Source organism: Sceloporus undulatus, chromosome 5, assembly GCF_019175285.1.
Source record: "Sceloporus undulatus isolate JIND9_A2432 ecotype Alabama chromosome 5, SceUnd_v1.1, whole genome shotgun sequence".
NCBI lineage: Eukaryota > Metazoa > Chordata > Lepidosauria > Squamata > Phrynosomatidae > Sceloporus > Sceloporus undulatus.
Window position 1 is genome coordinate 83,000,626 of NC_056526.1, and position 20,897 is coordinate 83,021,522.

General features: G+C 38.2%; 1 protein-coding gene across 1 annotated transcript in view; it reads left to right on the forward strand.

The window, feature by feature from the left end:
* The window catches only part of NAMPT (nicotinamide phosphoribosyltransferase), a 60,344-nt gene extending 39,711 nt beyond the window's left edge, over positions 1-20,633 (forward strand). Inside the window, exons 3-11 of the mRNA XM_042469624.1 lie at positions 880-983; positions 2,002-2,130; positions 7,232-7,390; positions 7,857-7,993; positions 9,273-9,498; positions 12,138-12,257; positions 15,028-15,168; positions 15,829-15,963; positions 17,952-20,633. Of these exons, the coding sequence (XP_042325558.1) occupies positions 880-983; positions 2,002-2,130; positions 7,232-7,390; positions 7,857-7,993; positions 9,273-9,498; positions 12,138-12,257; positions 15,028-15,168; positions 15,829-15,963; positions 17,952-18,065 (1,265 nt within the window). The 3' untranslated portion in view covers positions 18,066-20,633. The remainder of the gene's footprint in view (positions 1-879; positions 984-2,001; positions 2,131-7,231; positions 7,391-7,856; positions 7,994-9,272; positions 9,499-12,137; positions 12,258-15,027; positions 15,169-15,828; positions 15,964-17,951) is intronic.
* Positions 20,634-20,897: the final 264 nt, after the last annotated feature.

Consider the following 20,897-nt stretch of genomic DNA (forward strand, 5'->3'; position numbering starts at 1 on the left):
TATTTTACTGTTAAACTGCCTTGTACCATTTGGAATCAAATAAATCTAACTGTTAGGTATTTGCCAGTCCCCATTGTGCCAAGTCAGAGAAAGCTGCTCCCACATACTTATAATAAAAGGTGAACGGTTATAATCTGAATACAAGTTATTCTGTAGCATAGCATTAACTTTTAATAGGATACCAATCAGCAACTCTAGTGTGGATTCCGCTAGTTCACCCTAAAGTCTTTTGCAAGCGCAATAACAATGATAGATTCCTTGGGGTAACATAGACTGGAATGATCATCTTGTTGGCATGCAGCCTTAAATCACTTTCATGTTGATCAGATGAACCACAATAACCACATATTATGAACTGTACTGGAGTAATCTGTTTTCTGTCTACTATACCTTTTGAGATAATTTAGGACTGGAACATAAGATTTACATTGTGACAATTGCAGACTTCACTTGATCATATGAGATTACTGTCAAAATTATCCCCTCAGCTGACTGCCTACAAGTTAGTGGTAATAAGCATGGTACATTTGCTATTTATTGCTTTACTAAATACCTAATTCATTCTGTCCCCTGATAGAAAAAGGTTCATTTAGTATTAAATTCTATTTTAATCATTGGGATTTGATTTGAATCAGATAGTGCTGATGATCAGGATGCATGCAGCCAGAGTATATTTACAGGGAAACATTGTAATCAGTAGGATGTATTTCCAGTTGCAACCTGAGGTAATAATATTGGTCACACAATCCGTATTCTTGGCATAAGTTATTCAACTTCTTCACCCCAATATATCTGTAAAATGATAATCATACCCTCAACCCCAGTTCTGGAAAGCATTCTTACATTTCACCCAGCCAACACGTTTGGGTTTTGTCACAGGTAAAGTGGTAACCAAAGAGAAAATTCAGGAAGCCAAAGAGGTATACAAGGAACATTTTCAAGATGATGTCTTCAATGAAACAGGATGGAATTACATTCTCGAGGTAAAGAAATTTTAATGAATACTAACATAGAAGAGCACCAACTCCCTCTCCCACCCTTTGAATAGTTATAATTGTAATACTATCCAAAGTTACTGTGCATTAGTTGTGAACTTGCAGTTAACAAGTGTTTCATTATTTTAGTTCAGTTTGATAGGTCCAACTACTATTGCTGTAATATTTTTTAAGCGCACTGAATAAAAACAATTTTATGGATAAGAAACGTTTTTGCCAGTCTATGGGAAATGGTTTACTGGGGAGAAATCCCATATAGTACAGCAAATGATGACAGATTCGAAAAGAACTTATATAGTCTTTAGTCTGTGAGTAAATATCTTTTGGTAATGTATATCTGATAGTATGAAAAAAACAATATCAGAGTTGGATAGTATAATTATTGAGACTAATAACATATTACAAAAGTAAGGCATAAGTGGTGTGAGCTTTCCCATCATCAGGTGCGATAACAAAATTAAGCAATAGGAGAAGAAACAAAAAGCTCCAAGGTCTGGTCTGGTTTATTGGCTATTCCAAGCTGTTGTAGATGCAGCCAGTTGTTTACCTCTCAGATGCAATGTTCATAGGAGCTTAAAAAATAATTCTGATGAATTAGTGTCTATTTCTTCATAAGGAAGCTTAGTCAACAATCAGACAGCACTGCCTTAAATTCCTGGCGAAATCATCATTTTGCTCTCAAAGTGGCATTACATCTCCTCCCCCTTGACACACACACACAGAGTATGAGATGAACCTTGCTAGTTATGTTGAAACATGTAATTGAAGGAAGAAGGAGAAAATGAGGATTGAATTATATATTTGAGTTTATCTTCTAGGCTTTTTTTTAAAAACAGTTCAGCCAGACATGTTTAGAGGAATGACTTTGAATAACTTTCGCTTACACGCGTAGATAACCAAATAAAAATATCCATTGATAATAACAGCTATTCTTCATCCAGTGAACTAAATGAAAGTATTTGACAATTTTATAAGTGATTATTGTGAATATCTGTTTATATAACAGAAGTATGAAGGGTGTCTTCCCATAGAAATAAAGGCTGTTCCTGAGGGTGCTGTCATTCCCAGAGGAAATGTACTCTTCACGGTTGAAAACACTGATCCAGACTGCTATTGGCTTACAAACTGGATTGAGGTAAATAAAAAATGTTTTCTGTATAATTGAGAAGTTTCTAGCCTTCTCTGTATGACATATCAATTTCAAGCTGTTTTTAAACAATGCCATTCTGATCTCTGATATGAACAAATGAGGGAATTCATAATGGAATGCAAGTAACATCTGTAGTATAGTACTGTATCCTTATGTGTGTGTATACATGCCTTCAAGTCGTCTGTCAACTTATGGTGATCCCATGAATTTCAAAGGGTTTTCTAAGGCAAGGGATACTCAGAAGTAGTTTTGCCAGTTCTTTCCTCTTAAAAATAGCCTAAGTACTTGGTATTTGTTGGTGGTCTCTCATCTGTGTAGTAACCAGGGCTGACTTTATTTAGCTTCCAAGATCAGACAGGATCTGGTACTTTGAGGACGTTTAGACTGAATTTATTTTTACAGTGTTTAATTATTTGCCATTCTTCTCAGTGCACTAATGTAATATTATGCTTGGGTCTTTTCTAGACTTACGCCAGTAAATCTAGCAGAGCTTGTATATTCAGTTGGTTGGCTGATACATTTAATTCAGAACTTTGGGGTTCTGACCCTTAAGGTTAAAAACCACATTTGCTATGCTAGTTTCAGGGTAGTTCCAAGGCACACAGCTCAACAGACAGCACACCATTGTTAGACTATACACACATAAATCCACAGGGCAACAGTTCCCTTAGGGCAGGGTTTCTCAACCTGAGGTGCCCACACCCCCAGCAGGTGCAAGATGGAATTTCAGGCAGTGCAACAAAGGGTATCTTGTGTCTTTGAGTAATGAGTCACAAGCCATCACTCAGCCAGTAAAAAGCGTGCCTTGCGAAGTGGTATTAGGTACTTGTGTTGCACAGATAGTAGTCTCGTTGTTTCTTAATCAAGAGGAAAGAATAACAGAATCAGCATATAAGTAAAGTAAATGACTGACTGCCAGAGTATTACTTTTAAAGTCACAATGTAACATCCAACATTATCATTGTACATTGTTTTACTCATAAATTTATGATTACAAGAATTCATTGAGCATTTCACCATCAGGGCCTTTCAGCTGCCTCTGCTCACAAGCATCATGCTTCACTCAACCAATCCTATGCTTATTGCTGCTTTGTCCAGCAAATCAAATGCCTTCTTTGTTGCCACTGATTTCCTTGTGTGTAATAGGAAGGACTAAGGAACATGGGGGAGACAGCAGGTAACATTTGTCCCAAGCACACTCCAGTCTCCCACTGCCTAGTTGAGAAAAACATAAACTCCTTCACGCATTTCTCCACATTCTGGTAGCCAAGTCAACTCATTCAAATCACATTCATTCACACTAGTGAAGCATGGGTGTACTGGCTGTGAAATTGACCAACTACACAGTGTTATTCACTTGTCCAGAGGTTATTCCCACATAAATTGTGGGATTGAGTGTTCAGTGACACAGCATTTATCATGAATTTCATCACTTCAGCAGCATATGTGTGAATAATTATTATTGAGGGAAGTAAGTTGTGATACAATCTGATTCAGTGTGTCAGGTCTGCCATAGACTGATATATGCTCAGTACGAAGTTGTCTCATAATTATCATGAGTGTCGGGGAATAAGAGAGTAACCTAATAAGCCGTGGCTTATGTCCTTGTAGCATTTCCACCTGACAATTTGTTTTGGCTTAACCACAGATAATATTGTAATGTATTATGATACAGGTCAACTGATTTTTCCAGTTGTTGTTAGCTCTTCACTTTAGTGAGGTATGTCAATGATGGTGCTGTTAAGGAAGATCTTATGTTTTGTAAAGATCTGAAACAAACGCAATGGCAAAAGATGTGTTGCAGCTGCTGAAAGACTTCTTGGCCAAACATGATTTAGATATCAAACTCAGCGGTTCTGTGTACACTGACGAGGCAGCTGCAATGCTTGGAAATAAATCTGGCATTTTTACATTGATAAAAGAGATTCCACACTTGCAAGTTGCCCATTGTTTTCTTTATTGGCATACTTTGGCATCAAAAACATTGCCTCCAAATTTGAAGAAAGTCCTTAATACTTGTGTGAAAATCATCAACTGGATCAGAGGGCATGCTTTGAACCATCACATCCTCAAATTATTTTGTGAGGATCTGAGAAGTGAGCATTCAGTTTTGCTTTTTCACACAGAAGTCTGTTGGTTGTCATGATGATAAGCTTTAACCCACTTCTTTGAACTGCAAGGAAGAAAAGTTTTTTCTGGAGGAGCATGAATGTGATCTTGTTGAGGATTGGAATCTCAGGAATTCGCCCAAATGCTGGCTTCCTTAGCTGACGTTTTTCTTTGTATAAATGACCTCAGTGTTTCACTTCAAGAAAAAGGGTTGCGAAAAATTGAATGTCTTCAAAGAAAGGTTACACCTTTGACCTTGAAGTATGGAAAGAGGCGGCATCTTAAGTCATCCTTCCCTAGAAGAAATGGTTGATCATGCTGGATCCACAGCTCCTGCTGTGCACGAAGAAATTGTGGCGCATTTAGAAATGCTGTCAAATTTTGGCTATTTTGCTCCTGGAGAACTGAAGATCTCAGAAGAATGGATCGTGAATCCATATTTCTCCAATTTGAAGAAACTGTCAGATGATGAAGAGCTGAAGGAAGATCTTGTTTATTTGTGGACAAACTGAGCTCTTGAAATGGAATTTGGAAAGCAAGACAGTCAAGACAAATTTATGAATTGTCTGAATCCATTGGCAGATCTGCAGAATGCAGTCAGCAAGAAAGTTCCACGTTGAAACAAAATAATTTCCTAGGGTCATGGGACATAGAAAAGGTTGGGAACCACTACTTTAGGGTGTGGATGAGAAAAGTATGGCTCATGGGCTGTACGTGGCCTGCCAAGACTGTTTTTGTGATCCCTCGTGGTCTACTAGTTTTTTAAAAAATGTTTTGCCCCCAAATGCTCTCTAGGGTCTGGGGTAATTTCACCATGTTTTGTTTGTTTGTTTTTAGGAGGAGGCACTTTTAGGCCCAGGAGAGGCCTTCTTTCTAACTGGAAGAAGATTTTATCCCCAGAGCAAATTTGGGGCAAAAAAGTCCCCCCCCCCCCGGGTGGATGGCTCAAGGATGGTTGTGGGCCTCAAGTTTTCCTAGGGATCTAAGGTGGCCCCTTTATCCCTGACAGTTGCCCCATCCCTTCTTTTGAATATCAGTGAGGTAGTCATGGATGCAGCCTTGCAGCAGTCTAGCAGGATCTGTTGTTTATAGGAAATAATAATGGAGAAGTGGTTTCTGTATCTACTTTAATACTTAGAGTCCATTGCATGTATTTACTTTTAACTTAGGAGTCACTTGCTTCTATCCAATAAGATGTTTTTGTTAATGTTTTGTTAACTTTCTCACCTTTGGACATCCATGTCATCCATAACTGAGTGAAAGCAGGGCAACCAGCACCTACATGTCCATAGCTATACTGCGAATCTTCTGTTGTTGCTGTTCCTCCTCCTCTTTATGCCTTGCCTTTGCCCCAGACCTATTACAATGTGTGGTTTTATGCAGTATATGTAAATTGGTCTGCATATGTTTAATACGAGGTTTGTGTGTGTGGAGAATGTGACCTTGTGAGCATATGCAGTCCCCCAGCCCCCTGTTTTCTGGTCCCTTGGAGACCCCATCCTTGACCCATGAACCTTCTCATAAATTGGCTGGTTTTGCAGGAAAATACCCAGACTATTACAAAAAGGGCATGTAGGGTGGTTAAAACAAAGTGTAGCAAAGAGGTTGAAAAAGAACTCTTAGGACGGGGAATAGCCATTAAAATAGCAAACGTGTTTTTATGTAAGCAGTTGTAAAGTGATGTATTGGGGGTGGGGGCAAAAACACCAACACACTAACGTCAGTTAATTGCTGATGGTTTCTGAACTGGCAGTGACTAACCAAGAAAAGGATCTTAATGTTACAGTCGGTGCCTTGATAAATACATTAACACAGTCACTGTAAAAAAAGGCAGGGTGCATGCTGGAAATAATCAGAAACACAAATGAAACAGTGCCCTAATACATTTATGAAACCCTGTTGTACAAGCACACTTGGAACATAGGCTGACCTTTGATAACTACACTTGAGCAAGAATTTCGTAGAGCAGGAAAAGGGTCTGACGCAACAGTCCTGTGAAGCAAGGTTACAAGCTTTTTTTTTTTTTAAGCTAATGAACAAAGTCAGATGAGGGTGGGTAGCTAAAGTCATAGACTTCTTTAGATCTCATATAGTTAAACTAGATGAAATTACTGCTACAATTGCTGCTAAAATTTGTGGTAATGACCAGCATCTGCGTGTTTCAAAATGGGAATGAGACAAATTCATGTCAGATAAGACTGTTGTAATAGATGTGTTATATGCAGGATCCAAAGTAGGATGTTGCTCTGGAAGATGGGCAAGGGAGTGTTAAAATCATACAGTGGTACCCCGGGATATGAAATGACCGCGTTACGAAATTTCCGGGATACGAAAAAATTAGATAGGAAAAAATCGGGTTACGGGTTTTTTTCGGCTTACGAAAAAATTTTTGTGCTTTTCGGCGCTTTTTCGCACGAAATCGCGGCTTTCCACGCTAGCGGCATGGCTTTTTCGGGTTGCGAAATCTTTCGGTTACTGAACGGCGCCTCGGACGAATTAAATTCGTAACCCGGGGTACCACTGTATTTTGTTTCTCATAATAAGGATCTGGTTGACCAATATAGAAACCTGATGTTGAAATAGGTAGGATTTGGTCTGTTGTTTTTCTGACAAGGATGACATATATACACACTTATACATATACCTTCCATACCTAATTTCATTGCTATATTGAAGTTCCCATGAGCCAGCATGGTGTAGTGGCTTGAGTGCCAGACTAGGACTCTGGGAGATGAGGATTTAGATCCCCACTCAGTTGTCATGGAGAACCTGTAGGTGAACTTGGGCAAGTCACACATTCAGCCTTAGAGGAGGGCAATGGCAAAACCTCTGCACAAATCTTGCCAGGAAAACCCCATGATGGTTCACCTTAGGCTCATCATGTCAGAAATGACTTGAAGGTATGCAACAGCAATGTTTTGAAACCAAAAATGAAGGTTATTTGTTCTTACCTTTGTTACGTTTTATCTTTTCCTAGACTATTCTTGTTCAGTCCTGGTATCCAATTACTGTAGCAACAAACTCCAGAGAACAAAAGAAGATCTTGGCAAAATACCTATTAGAAACCTCAGGCAGTTTAGAAGGATTAGAGTACAAACTACATGATTTTGGTTACAGAGGAGTCTCTTCACAAGAGGTAATACAAACTTTTCCTAGAGCGTACATGTAGGAAACATAAAATTGAACAACTTTTATCTGTTGTGTCTGGCAGTTTCATTTAATTTTAATTCTCAAATTGGCTTTGGTAAATTTGGTAAACCCTGAACACTATTTAAAAGAGTTGGCAACTTGACAGCTATTGTTTTGGACTACAACTCTCATCATCTTCAGCCAGCATTGCCAGGATTTTCTGGGTGTTATCTTCCAAAACATCTGGAGAATACCAGCTTGCCTAACTCTACCATATACTTTATTGCTTTTTTTCTTATAGTGCCTTGAAGTACAATAAAAGACATTAAGTATGGCATTCATATCTTATTTATACTGTCTTATAGATACTAACTGTAATACTGGAAAAAGCATTTACATAATTTGAAGTTATTGTCTATTAAAACAGAATGTTCTAGCCATTATGGTAATTCATAGTCATGTCTTGTTCTCAGACTGCAGGAATAGGAGCCTCTGCCCATTTGGTGAACTTCAAAGGCACTGATACAGTAGCAGGAATTGGTTTAATCAAGAAATATTACGGAACAAAAGACCCTGTACCAGGCTATTCTATTCCAGCTGCAGAGCACAGGTATCTTTATTATTCCTTAACACTTTATATGTAGTACCTCTGTTCTTTCTATGTTTACAATCAAATTTAAATTACCTATGGTACTACCACAGAGGTAAATACCACAACTACCAATGTATCATAATCCCCAGTTGTTTCAGAGAGCTTCCCTTTATTGGTGTGTTATGAACATAATATGTGGTGTGAGCACTCATGTACCCATTCTTTTGGAACTAGTTTTGGATCAAATATGTCTTCAATGTACCAAATATGCTCCTGTGTAGGTCGACCTCATGTATAAGTCAAGGGTAGGTTTTGGAGCCAAATTTCTGAATTTATATATGACTTGTGGATAAGTCAAGGGTAAAATTTAAAGGCAAGTAACCATGGATGTAAAGGTTGTCCTACTGCCTCCTCCAGAGGCAACTGGGCTGAGAAGAGGCTTGGGGAGTGGACAATCACTCTCCCTGCCGTCGTATTACTGCATTGTGTATAAGTCGACCCAGGGTTTTTGGGGTCAATTTTGTAGTATAAATTTTTCAATAAGTTTTTCCCCCCTGAGAAACCTGCTTACACTATAGCAGGGTGGGAAACATACGACCTTCAAGGTTCTGATGAACTACCATTACCAGCCAAGCTGAAGGAAGTTTTAGCCAGGCTCATGAGGTCTTGATTGTAGCTCCTCACCTTATGGTGACGTGTAGCCATAAGGTGATGAGCTACAACCAAGCCCTCATGAGCGTGACTAAAACTTCCTTCAACTTGGCTGATGGTGAGGCATGATGGGAATAGTAGTTTGTCAGGACCTGGAGGGCTGTAGGTTCCCCACTCCTGCACTGTAGAGATGGATGGACTGCACACAGATTTTACCATCCCAACATTTACTCTTATGTCTAGTTGGAATCTACCTTTGCATGCATGCAGTCAGTTTTCAGGATGAGCATTGTTACTGGTACCACATAGCAGTACTGGTACCACTGGTACCACATCTTCCCCTGCCCAGTCTTGGGAGTAGCCAAAACTTTCCAATGAGGCAATGACTATCTTAGGCCAATGTGGATGGAGAAAGTGTCTCATATGAGTGAAGGCACTATGTAATTTGTTTAACACTTACAAAAAATAAATAGTTAATTAAATCTTCTAAAGTTTATAGGTGACATCAAGTAGCATAAAGATAAGGAATTCTTGTATTTGTGACATGTGTTACGTATGCTAAAAAAACCCACAGTTCTCACACATGAACACATGCATTACATAAATATATGTATACTGAGTTAATAAATATTTCTTGTTCTTCCAGTACTATAACAGCTTGGGGGAAAGACCATGAAAGAGATGCTTTTGAACACATTGTGACACAGTTTTCTTCAGTGCCTGTATCTGTGGTCAGTGACAGTTATGACATTTACAATGCGTGTGAAAAATTATGGGGTGAAGATTTAAGGCATTTAATTGAATCAAGAAGTGCGGAAGCTCCACTGATTATTAGACCAGATTCAGGAAATCCTCTTGACACTGTGCTAAAGGTAATGGTTTAAAAATTCTCTTAAGATTTGAAAGTTTTTTAATGAAATTATTTAGGAAATCTTGCCGTTTTTAATATAGAGCTTGGGTCCAAGTTTAGGCACCTGCAGCTGAGTTGGTAATGCAAACTTCACCACATCCTAATCAGTGCAGCAGCTCCTCTGGTCCTCAGAAAATGCTCCACAGAAGGTTGGGGAACGTTGCTAAATGGGGCAGGCTCTGGTGGGGGAGAAATGGAATCCTTCATCCTCCCCAGTAAGGTGGAGGTACTTTTCTCTGTGGTTTCTAAGACCACACATTCTATATTTGTTTGTACAGTGCGCCCTCCCCTTACGCGAGGATCTGTTCCGGATCCCTCCGCATAAGGGGAATTGTGCGTGTGCTAGAGTCCCAGTGGAAGTAATGGGGATTGTGCCCATGGCGTGCAGTGCACGCACCCCATTAGTTCTTCCAGGGTGCATGACAGGCTCTTCCGGGGGGGCTTTCAGCATATGCTGAAAGCCACGTATGGCGCGCCCACATAAAACACAGGTGAACTGTACCTATGTTCCACTCCCAAGATTTTAATTCTCATTTTTATACTTAACAGCTCTTATTGTCCTGTCTGTTCACTGCCAATATTATGGCTGATGTAGTGAAATGATGGTGTGAGTTAGGGGGGCAATATTGATCTGTCATCTTCTGGCATATTTACATAGTTCAGTTTTCTTGTAGACTGTATATAGTGCAAAATATTATTTTTTCTCTGCCACTAAAATTAGTTTAGTATCGCTGTGTCCAGAATATTCCCTGAAATTTTGGAGCTTGTATGGTTTCCAATAATTCGGACCATACAATAGGGGGGGAAACTGCTTTGTATATATTTTGCCTCTGCTTTGCCAATAAAAGTTAATGATTTCAGTTCACCAGCCCAATGAAGTGCTTGATAAACAATCACAAATGTTTCAGCGACAGTTATCTACAAGGACAAATATGAATTTAACTATTTTGTTTAAACTGGCTATGATTCCAGCAGAGAGATTATAAGTATTTTAGTACCTTTCTAAAAGTAAATTTGCAAGATAACTATTTATTTTGAAATATTAATATATTCTGATTTTCTGCATTTGCTCAAAACAGTTTTCATAGGTTTTTAAAAATGCAATAATATTGTAAGTGGGCACAGTAGGAGCTAACATAGGAATAGCATTAAAACCAAAAAATATTCGTCCCCTCACCCCCCAATGGCAGCAATGAAAGAATTTGATCATATAGAGGTTTCTGAAGGTCAGGTGAACCTCTTGGGTGACCACATTTCACAAGATATTACAAATGTTGATGATCCTAAACACACTTTTGAGCAGATTTCCATCTGCTGAGAATCCAGTATTGAAATCTTGATTGACCTTTAATAATATCTCAGCCTGGTTTCTGTTTCTAAACATAGGATGCTGCCTTACATTAAGGTCACTGCTTTATCCAGTTCAGTACTGTCTGTAACAGGGACGGGGAGTCTTAAACCTCTGGGGCAAAGTGTCCCCAGCTACATAGTTGATGGAGAGGAAGCCTATGAAGCAGGGGTAGGAATTGTGCAGCCCTTGAAATGTTGTTGTACTGCAGCCCTATCTTATCATGAACCATGAGGAGAAATACTAGCCATTTTAGTCTAGAGACATCTCAAGAACTACACGCTTCCTATCCCTCCTGTACAAAATGGGGAAAGAAATGCTTGCAAGCAAATGCCTTTGCTCATTATGTACTTTACAAAGATAAAAGTCCCATTTCTAATCTCAGTTACTTTTAGCTGTTGCCTTATCCACTGCTCAGATGGAAATCCTGCTAGTTTTTGATTAAGGTAATTTTGGCTCAATAAGGAAGACGTTTCCCATTCCTATTCAACACTTACTGGCAACAATCTTTGGGCTTGTGGAAGAAGGAGGTTTTCCAAGCCTAACCTTTTCTATGCATGAAGCATATGTTCTGCCACAACCTACAGCACTTTTTCAAACTTTTCTTCAAAGTGTAGTTTAATACAGTGATCAGATCTAGTACCTATGGTGTTATTTCACTAGTACAAGGATGAAGAAAGTGTAGACTGATGGCCACATGCCACCCTGAAATGTCATATTTGTTTTTGCTCTCCCGCCTGTTTGTGTTAGGCCTGGAGTGTGTGTATGTGTTTTTAATTCACTTCTTATTCATTTCCTGAATAAGGTTTCTTGATGGAAGGCAGAAAATATGGCAAAATTGCCACCATGCCCCTTAAAGAGGATGAAAGGATTTGAATTTTAAAATGGGGGTATGGAGGACAACCTTCTCCCACCTTACAATAGCAGACATCTCATTCCAGGCCACATGCAAGGAGGGAATCCAGTGTCGTTTCCAGTCATATAGCCTGTTGCACAAGTGGTAGTATGCCCAGGGGCCATGTGACAAAATACATTGCCATTCCACAACTGGAAAACCAGTGGAACTCCATTAGTGCACTGTTCACCTTTGCTGATATTATGTTGGATTTATGTCCAAGTTTCCTTAGGGTTTTTGTTTTTTAAATAATTTAAAGATACAATTTTGTCAATAAAGGCTCATCTAATTTTTGTGCTTGAACTGGCTTATTCAACAAAATAATGAATAATATTCTTTTTAACTTTGATATTTACAGGTTTTGGACATTTTAGGAAAGAAGTTTCCTGTGACAGAAAATGCACAAGGCTATAAAGTGTTGCCTCCTTACCTCAGAATTATTCAAGGAGATGGTGTAGATATCAACACGTTGCAAGAGGTGTGACTTATTTGCTAATATGTCAATGGCTATTTCAGTGAGTGTTCTCAAGTGGTAGTTAAATAGTTGTTGAAAAAGAGTGTTTAACATCATGATTTTGATGAAATTAATCCCTACTGAAACCAACTTCCCTTTAAAGGCCTGAGAAAATGTTTTATTTCTCTCCCATCAAAATTCAGTGCAAAATTTTGTAATGTCCTAATACCATGATCTTATGCAGATCAGAGTAATTATTATGTGTATTGAAGCTTACTCCTAGATAAGTATGTATAGACTGTAGCCTAAGACAGAATTGTATTATGAAACCTTAACAAGCCTATTGACTAACTAGAAAGTAGATGTGTTGTACCTTAAATACTTATTTAAAACTTAACACAGCTGTACTTATACTTTAGACTGAAACAACCTGAGTACAATCACAGACATTTTTAATTATATTATACCTTTCAAAGAAAAGCTACATGTAAAACTTGGCAACTCCCTTTGCCGAAGGCAGATTGGCAGAGGAATTTATCTGTATTCTGAGAAGTGTATGAAGCATATTGTAACAGGTCATTTATAGAAATATCTAACACACATTGCCATTGCTTGGAGTAGATAAAAGGGGCAGTGTTTGGTTAGGGTTTTTACTTCAGGCACTGCTAACTGCTGTCTATGTCTATTCTTGATTTTTTATGAAAAATATAATATGTATATCAGCAAATTACAGATGCTATGCTCAGCATTTACTCTGATCAGAGCAATAGCTCCCTGCTCCCCAATTTATTGCAATAATATAATTCACACATTAAGACTATCCATGTGAACAATAATCCAAGAAAGAAATACTGTGAGAATGAAATGAGTGTGTTCATGGAATCTACAGACATGTATTTAGAATTAGGAGTGTAGTCTCAAAAATACTTACCTGGGTGATAATCTTATTGAAATCACCGGGGCTTGCTTTTCAGTAGTCTTACACAGGGCATTTCAGTCCTTATTAAAATCTGAGACTTGTCTCAAAATAAATACATTTGAATGGAAGGCTAGGATGAGAAATGCTTACATTTGACTTAAAATATAATAGAGATTGAACGTATCTTTTAAAGAAATATTTCTGTGGTACTGTGACACTGTAAAGCTGGGGTGGGTAATCTTTTTGTGGTTGAGAAATGTATTAGGGCAATTGCTTGAATGAGTACAGGCTAAAGGTGAGTGGTGGATTGATCAAAAGTGAGTGTTGCACAGTTACATAGAGTGAACTGGGATTAGTCATAACAAATGACTAAAATGCATAAATCTGTACTGGGTGCACATTGCTATTTGCTAGCTAGATATCTCTTGGCATATGGAAAGCACACTCTAATATAGTTGCTCACAAACTTTTTGGCCTGTCTCCCCCTTTGTTCTTAGATAAAACCATAGCACTCCCAAATACCTATTTCTTGGTATTAGGTCTACTGTTCTACTGCAAATTTAAAACAACCAATCTTGGTTACTGTTTCCTTCACTCAGTCATCTTGGGAATAGCAACTGTGCAGCTGCCAGCCTTGTGGCAAAGGTCAGTGCAGGTGAGAGGCTTCTCGGTTGCTAATGGAATGGTTGCTTGGTCGCTGCTGCCTTTGTACCTGGTCACCCTGGGAGCAGCAACCGAGCAGCTGGCTGAGCTGTGGCCAAGAAGTCTCTTACCTGTCCCAACCTTGAGGCAAAGGCCAATGCTCAGTTCCCAGAGTGACCAGGTGCAAAGGGGGAAGGTTCTTCATGGTGAAGAAGAACTCTAAATCCTTTTTCATTGGGGTGGAGAGGGGCGCAGCTGGTGTGTGTATAGGTGATTTAGAGAGGCCACATGTTCTGGGCTGGTGACTGGCATGAATGGGGAAAAAGATTTTATCTACAGGAGCTGCTCCAAGGCGAAGGACTCTTTCCATGAATCAACCCCAGATACTCTGCCTTCTCCTTCCCCGAGACATGTCTTCCCACACAGCTTCAAATGTTCTCCCACTATGCTATACAGACATTGCTTCTTCTGTTAAACTCTTTTCTCAGCCTGTCCAGTCAAAGAAGACAGGAGCAGCAGAGTAGCCTCAACCTGCCAGTCAAGTCCCAGCAAAGCTCACAAAGGTTAAGCAGGGTCCCAGATTTAAAAGTTCTTTTTTGCTGTCACTTCTCTCCTACTGCCATATGCTCTTAAATCCTTGGTCCCGTCAGTCTGTCTGTCTCAGAATGGCACTACTCACAGAAATGATGCCCTGAACCTGCCTCTACTAGCAAAAGGCATGGCTAAGAGCGTGAGTTTGCATGGGCAGGTGAAGAGCAAGAGACATCACCACATGAAGCAATCAGCGAGGCATCGTGGTGGTTTTCAGGAACCCTGAAAAGAGGTTTCATGCAATCTTCATCCCTACCAAGTTCCTAAAAGCTGCTAGTTCTCCTTGTCTTTCTTGCACAACAATATTTTTGACTGAAGGCCCCTTCTGCCACCTCCCTTTCCCCTTCACATCCCCCCTGCTGCCCCCTTTACCCCTCACCACACTCCTGGATCTTTCCACTGCCCACTTTGGGAATCACTGCTCTAATGTATAGATTATGGTGTTCTTTGACAATAGATTTTACTAACTATTTCAAATTATTAAAAAAAATTCAGACAGCATGCTAAATATTACTCTTGAATAATCTTACATTTCCATTCTTGTAAAATATATTTGTCTGTAAAAGAACACTATGGTAAGTGATTATTATGGAGAATGCACATTATTTACACAGCTCTTAAAATGCTTTTTGTCATTTTCAGATGGTGGAGGGAATGAAACAAAAGAAGTGGAGTATTGAGAATATTGCCTTTGGGTCAGGTGGAGCTTTACTGCAGAAACTAACTAGAGATCTCCTGAATTGTTCCTTTAAATGCAGTTATGTGGTCACAAATGGCCTTGGGGTATGTTTTTCAAATGTATCTTTCAAACTAAATAAAAAATACCTAAATAAATTTAAAAAACTGGTGTCGGTGGGAGATACCATTGATTTCACTTTTCAGTGCTTATAAGCTCAGGAGAGAAATCCTTTAAACACTGCTCTTTTTTAAAAAAATCTTTAAGAAATATAATAGACAAAGACAAGAAACATTATACACACAATACACAACAATTAGAGTACAGTTTACAATTTACGATATACACCATAATAAACCATATACCATGCAGTCTACCCGACTACGAAAATTTAAAATAAAGACTTCCAAAACCTGGTGTCCTGGAGATTTTCCTCCTTATCGGTATTTAACTCCTTTTTATGTAAAGATTTTATATCTCTCTGTAAAACTTCTCATCTTATATTTATTCCCAAGAGGAAAATTAATAAGAAAAGGTTGAAATATCTGGTATTCAAATAAATAATTTTACAGACAGTTTGATTTCTGAACTTTTGACTATTACAATTTACTACAATTTTTTCAGACAGAGCATAAAATATAAATAAGCATTTCTAAGGTCATCACTATTTCTATAAAATAAACTTCTAACCTATTTTTTTTTAATATCAAGAGAGAGATTTCATCAGATTTTTAACCTTTTTTGCTCTTTTTCATTTTGCATTCCAGGTAAACGTTTTCAAAGATCCTGTAGCGGATCCTAACAAAAGATCAAAAAAAGGCAGGTTGTCTCTACACAGAACACCAAATGGCGACTTTGTTACATTAGAAGAAGGCAAGGGAGATCTTGAAGAATATGGACATGTAAGGATATCTTGAAACCTTAACTTTGATTTCCCATTACATCTTAATAGCATGAGGAATATATATTGTATAGCTTACTATGACACTTTAGAGCTGAGGTAGGCAACTGTTTTGTGCTTGAGATGTGCATTTTGCCCAGTCCCATGAATGAGAAAGCTGATGGTAAGTCAGTGCTCCATTAGGCCCAAGGCACCAGCATGCGCTTTCTTTCTCTTTCACATACATCCTTACCTGCAAGAATCCTGATGAATGTCACTTTGCTCCCACAAAGCTGGTCAGCTGGGTAGTAGAGAAGAGTGGGCAGGGATCACTGGACATTTGCAGGCTACACAGAGAACAGCTAAGGACAGCATGCAGATCTTCAGTTGCTCTGCATGTACAGTGGGCCCTCCTTATATGCAGATGATAAGCCCATATTGTCCCCAATGGCGGCATGCACCCAAGCCACCATTGGGGACAAAAGTTCTTCCCCCTCCTTCCCTGTGTTCTTCCTTCCTCTCCTTCCCTCCATTCTTCCGCATGGCTGCACCACCATTACAGACAATGGGACTTGAGCATACATGGATTTTGGTATGCACGGGGGGGAGGTCCGGAACAAATCTACCGCGTATAACAAGGGCCTACTGTATATTATAGAAGTGTAGGCCCAATCGCATTATCAAGTAATTTCAAAGATAAGTGCGACATCCAGAGAACAAAAGAATGACCAAATAAAGATTTCATTGATTTCAGAAATCTGAAATTTCTTACTTTTGTTATAAAATAAATCATTTTGTGGTATTCTGTCCACAGTACTTTGAAACCCTCAATTTGCTCATCCTTACAACTGTTACTATACTTTCATTTAAGTTCTTTATCTTTACTTCATCAAATATATGCCAATGTTTGATACAATGTAATCTATATTTTCAACTTGCTAACATCACACCTAAACAAAAGATCTGATGTTCGTATTACTAATTATGCAAGTTGTGTGTGTGGATACATCTCAGACCAACCCTGCAACCTGTAATTTAAATGGTTTGTAAAATACAGCGCGCCCATGTCATACGCGGGCGCACCTTACCCGGACTTGAGTTTACGCACCCTTACACGGGGCGGAAGGGGCGGCGCGTCCCATTCAGTTGAATGGGTGCGTGCGCCCATAGTGCCTGCACGCCGCCGTGCACGAGCCGCATTGTTTCCAATGGGGCTTGAGCATAGGCGGAATTCGCCTTATGTGAGGGGTCCAGAACAGATCCCCCACATAAGGAGAGGGCCGACTGTATGTGGGGCAATTAAAACCTCTGCTCATACCATTGAGTGGTAATTTGCTGCTGTGAACTAGTAGTAGCAGGGAAAACCTTTTCTGTTACTCCAAAACACTCACAATGCACATGTTTTCAGATGTATCTATATATACATTCAACTGCTAGCCATAAAGTGCTAAGATATGTGATGAATGTGTGCAAGTTAATCCATCCATAATACTATTTTAATACAAGATTAAACTTAAAAATCATACATGTCATGTTAGGAGATATGTAAATTAATAGATTCTAACTCTGCCAAGTTTGAGTATAGTTCAGAAGAGGTTTGTTGGTGAAGAAGGGTGGCCCACATTCCTGCTCTTTTGTATATTTTTACCGTCTTGCCTCAGAAAGATTTAAAAATCTCAAAAGTTGAAGCCTAATGCGTGTCTGGGAAGGGGCATTGTTCAGTGTTAGAGCACATGCTTGGCATTGAGAACATCCTAGGTTCAGTCCCTGGCATCTCCATGTATTGCTAGGAAAGATCCCATCCTCAAACCCTGGCCAGATAATATCTGAATTGATCTTCAAACCGGCAGTCTGTTAATTGTTTTGGAGAACAATGTTTGTAGCCAGGCTCTTAAATGCAGTGTATTAGGAACTATTCTGTGGAGTCAGTAGCCAATGCAGACTAGTTTGATATTTTGACACGTGAAATACTGTTTACTGAAACTGAAAGAAAATGATGTGTGTTTGCAGGATCTCCTTCATACGGTGTTTAAGAACGGCGTAGTAACGAAGTCTTATTCATTTGATGAAGTAAGAAAAAATGCCAGACTGAAGACTAGTGAACTGACAGTGTCATCTCACTAAAGTTTCATTCCGTGTTTGTATATGTGTAACAATTATGTACTGCTAATTGTTTCTTGTAGAGATCTGTGTGTTTGTGTTTGCCACATTATAGCCAAATTATTTGTTGGTTTATGGACATCACTGCCCTTTCTTTTCTTTTTGTCTTTAGAAGAGATTAAATTGAGAAAATAGCTGTAGTTCAGTGTGCTTCTAGGGACCCTTTGCCAGTAGTGATTCAATCTGGTATTGATCTCCTTGTTAATGAGACAGAGCTGAGACTTTTTATATATTATATATATATATATATAGAGTAGCATACCACAGAACAGATTTGCATAAAAGTATCATTGCTTTATGTTTATATTTAACTTGTATTTTTGTACAAACAAGATCGTGTAAAATATATTTAAAGTTTCAATAATTACTTCTTTCCAACTTTTCATGATTTTTATGAGCACAGACTTTCGAGGAAATACTTGGGGATGGGAATTCATTGCCTTTGTGTCCATTTATCAGCAAATAAAACACGGCCTTAAGTTTTATTGTGACAATTGTACTATTTGGAAGTTTTAATCAGGATTACTCCCTCACATCCCACAGAAGAACAAACCTCACCGTTCATTGTAGTTATCTGTCATTTGACAAATATCTTGTCATTGAGGTTGTCTTGTCATTTGATAGTTATCTGTTGTTTAACAGGAAAACTTCTGTTCTTTCTGTAACGGTGAGGTACTATAAATAAAAATATATAAATGCATAAGTCTTGCTAGAGAGCAAGAGATATAAATGTAATGCCAAATGTGGAAGGACTTCTTACTACAGCAAGCATTGCTAAGTGCATCTTTGTATTGCAAGAGCAAGACTCCATTCCTGTGCTTGTCCACCTGGGTATAAATCCCATTGCAGTTAATGGGACTTGTTTCCAAGCAAACATGCAGGACATATGGTTGTAAAATTAAAGGATTTCCTTCCACTACAGAGTATGTATAAGTAAAGTATTGACAAGAATGGAAGTGGTATATTAAAGGAAAAAACACTTCTGGGCATATTTTTCCATATATTGTGACAAATTTCAGAACAAAAGACTTAACTGATTAGTGCACTTTTTACCTTTTTTGTATTTTTGTCATTGATTTTGCCTTTTTGTCAGATTCGATGTTAAATTGTATAGACGTCTTACCTATTTTTTGTTAAAACAACTTTAATAAAACATTATACTAGCCAAACTCCTTTTACATTGGTAGCTTCCCCTATAGGGGACACTATGCAGAAGTTAACTATTTTAAAAAGTAATGAAAGGTACTTTTTCCATGACTGCACTTGATTCACTTTTTACGTATGCTTCAAAGTGCTTACTAAAGGACAAATTGATTAGTGAATGACATGACAAGCTGTATCAAGTTCTCAGGTGTACAGGCATATTTCAGGATGGTTGTTAAAAGACAAGAACTTTTCAGCCTTATTAGAGGAGGCAGTATATTTTGGTTCATTAGCTGTAGGAAGGGATAGGTGGGTCTGAAGGTAGGTTTCAACCATTATGTGGGAAATGGTTCAGAAGAGCTCTAACAAAAGGAGCAAAGCAAGATAATACGCTTCTAAAAGTGGTTAAAAGCCATATTTTAATGTTCTGCTATGAAACTTATTTAATTGTCTAGATGTGGTATTAAGCCACTTATTCCCAGTCTTAATCATTTACTTTGTTTAATAAGGTTTCTGCTGTTTCATGTGATGATACACAAAATGAATGTACTGGTTTGAATACTTCTTTTAAGTAGTGACTTTTATGCACAGAATCCACGTTGTGGTTATCCTTTCTCTGATAACCGCAGCAGGCTTATCTTGATCACAGATGTTTAAAAACTGGTTAAAATTTAGCAAGACTGCATCTGTTCCACACAGTGTTCTGGGGAGCTTTATGATTTCATATCACTAGATATGAAAATCTAGTAAGTTTTGCCCTTAATTTATATTTCTGTATGTGAAGGCTTTGGAAAAATGCTCTTATGCATCATGAATTCCTTGAATGAATGTTTTGGGTACTAAATATTTCTGGGAGATGATACACCTAAACTCAAGCAGTTTAGTGTCAAATACAATTTACTCTACAGAGTTTGAACCTTAAATATCCTAATTCTTCCATGTAGAGACAAGCAGTATGATTGGGTTTGCTTTAAACAATTAGAATGGTAGGAACTGATATCTTTAGCTTGCATTTCATAATAGTACAGTACTTATATATAGAAATGGCAGTTGGGAGGCTTTGTGTTTACTTTAAAAATAATTTATTTGTAACCTATATTTAACATAAGAATTTTTTATGAGTATTTTTTCTCAGAAGAATGGTTATGACATGGATATGAAATCTTTTTATAGCAAAGAATCAATCTTGGAAAATTCGAGATGTATTTATTGTTTGCCAAAAAAATCAAACCGTAAACAGAATTTTCTCTAGTTTTACATTCCTTTTTAACCTTCTTAGCTGAGTAAGTATTCTTCACCTAAATCTTATGTTTAAATAGTCATAATGTACTTCGCATCAAAGATTAATGTAATAAACATGGAAATAAAGTTTTAGTTCCCATAGTGAAACCTATAGCTATTTCATTTTGTTTGACAAGCAAATGACTTCTAGATATTTGTTGTAATGTCTGGTAGGAGAAGGGGAAACATTATGCTATAAACCAGGAATTGCCAACCACTGCAAGTTTGAGAGCCACTCAGTTCTCCAAGTATGTCATGCTTCTAATATGAATGTCTCTTAGATGGTTGAACCTTATAATCAAGTTAGCATCACCTAATAGTAATGGTTTCACAGGGGTGGAGTGTATGGGTTCAGTTGATATGAAGTTCTAG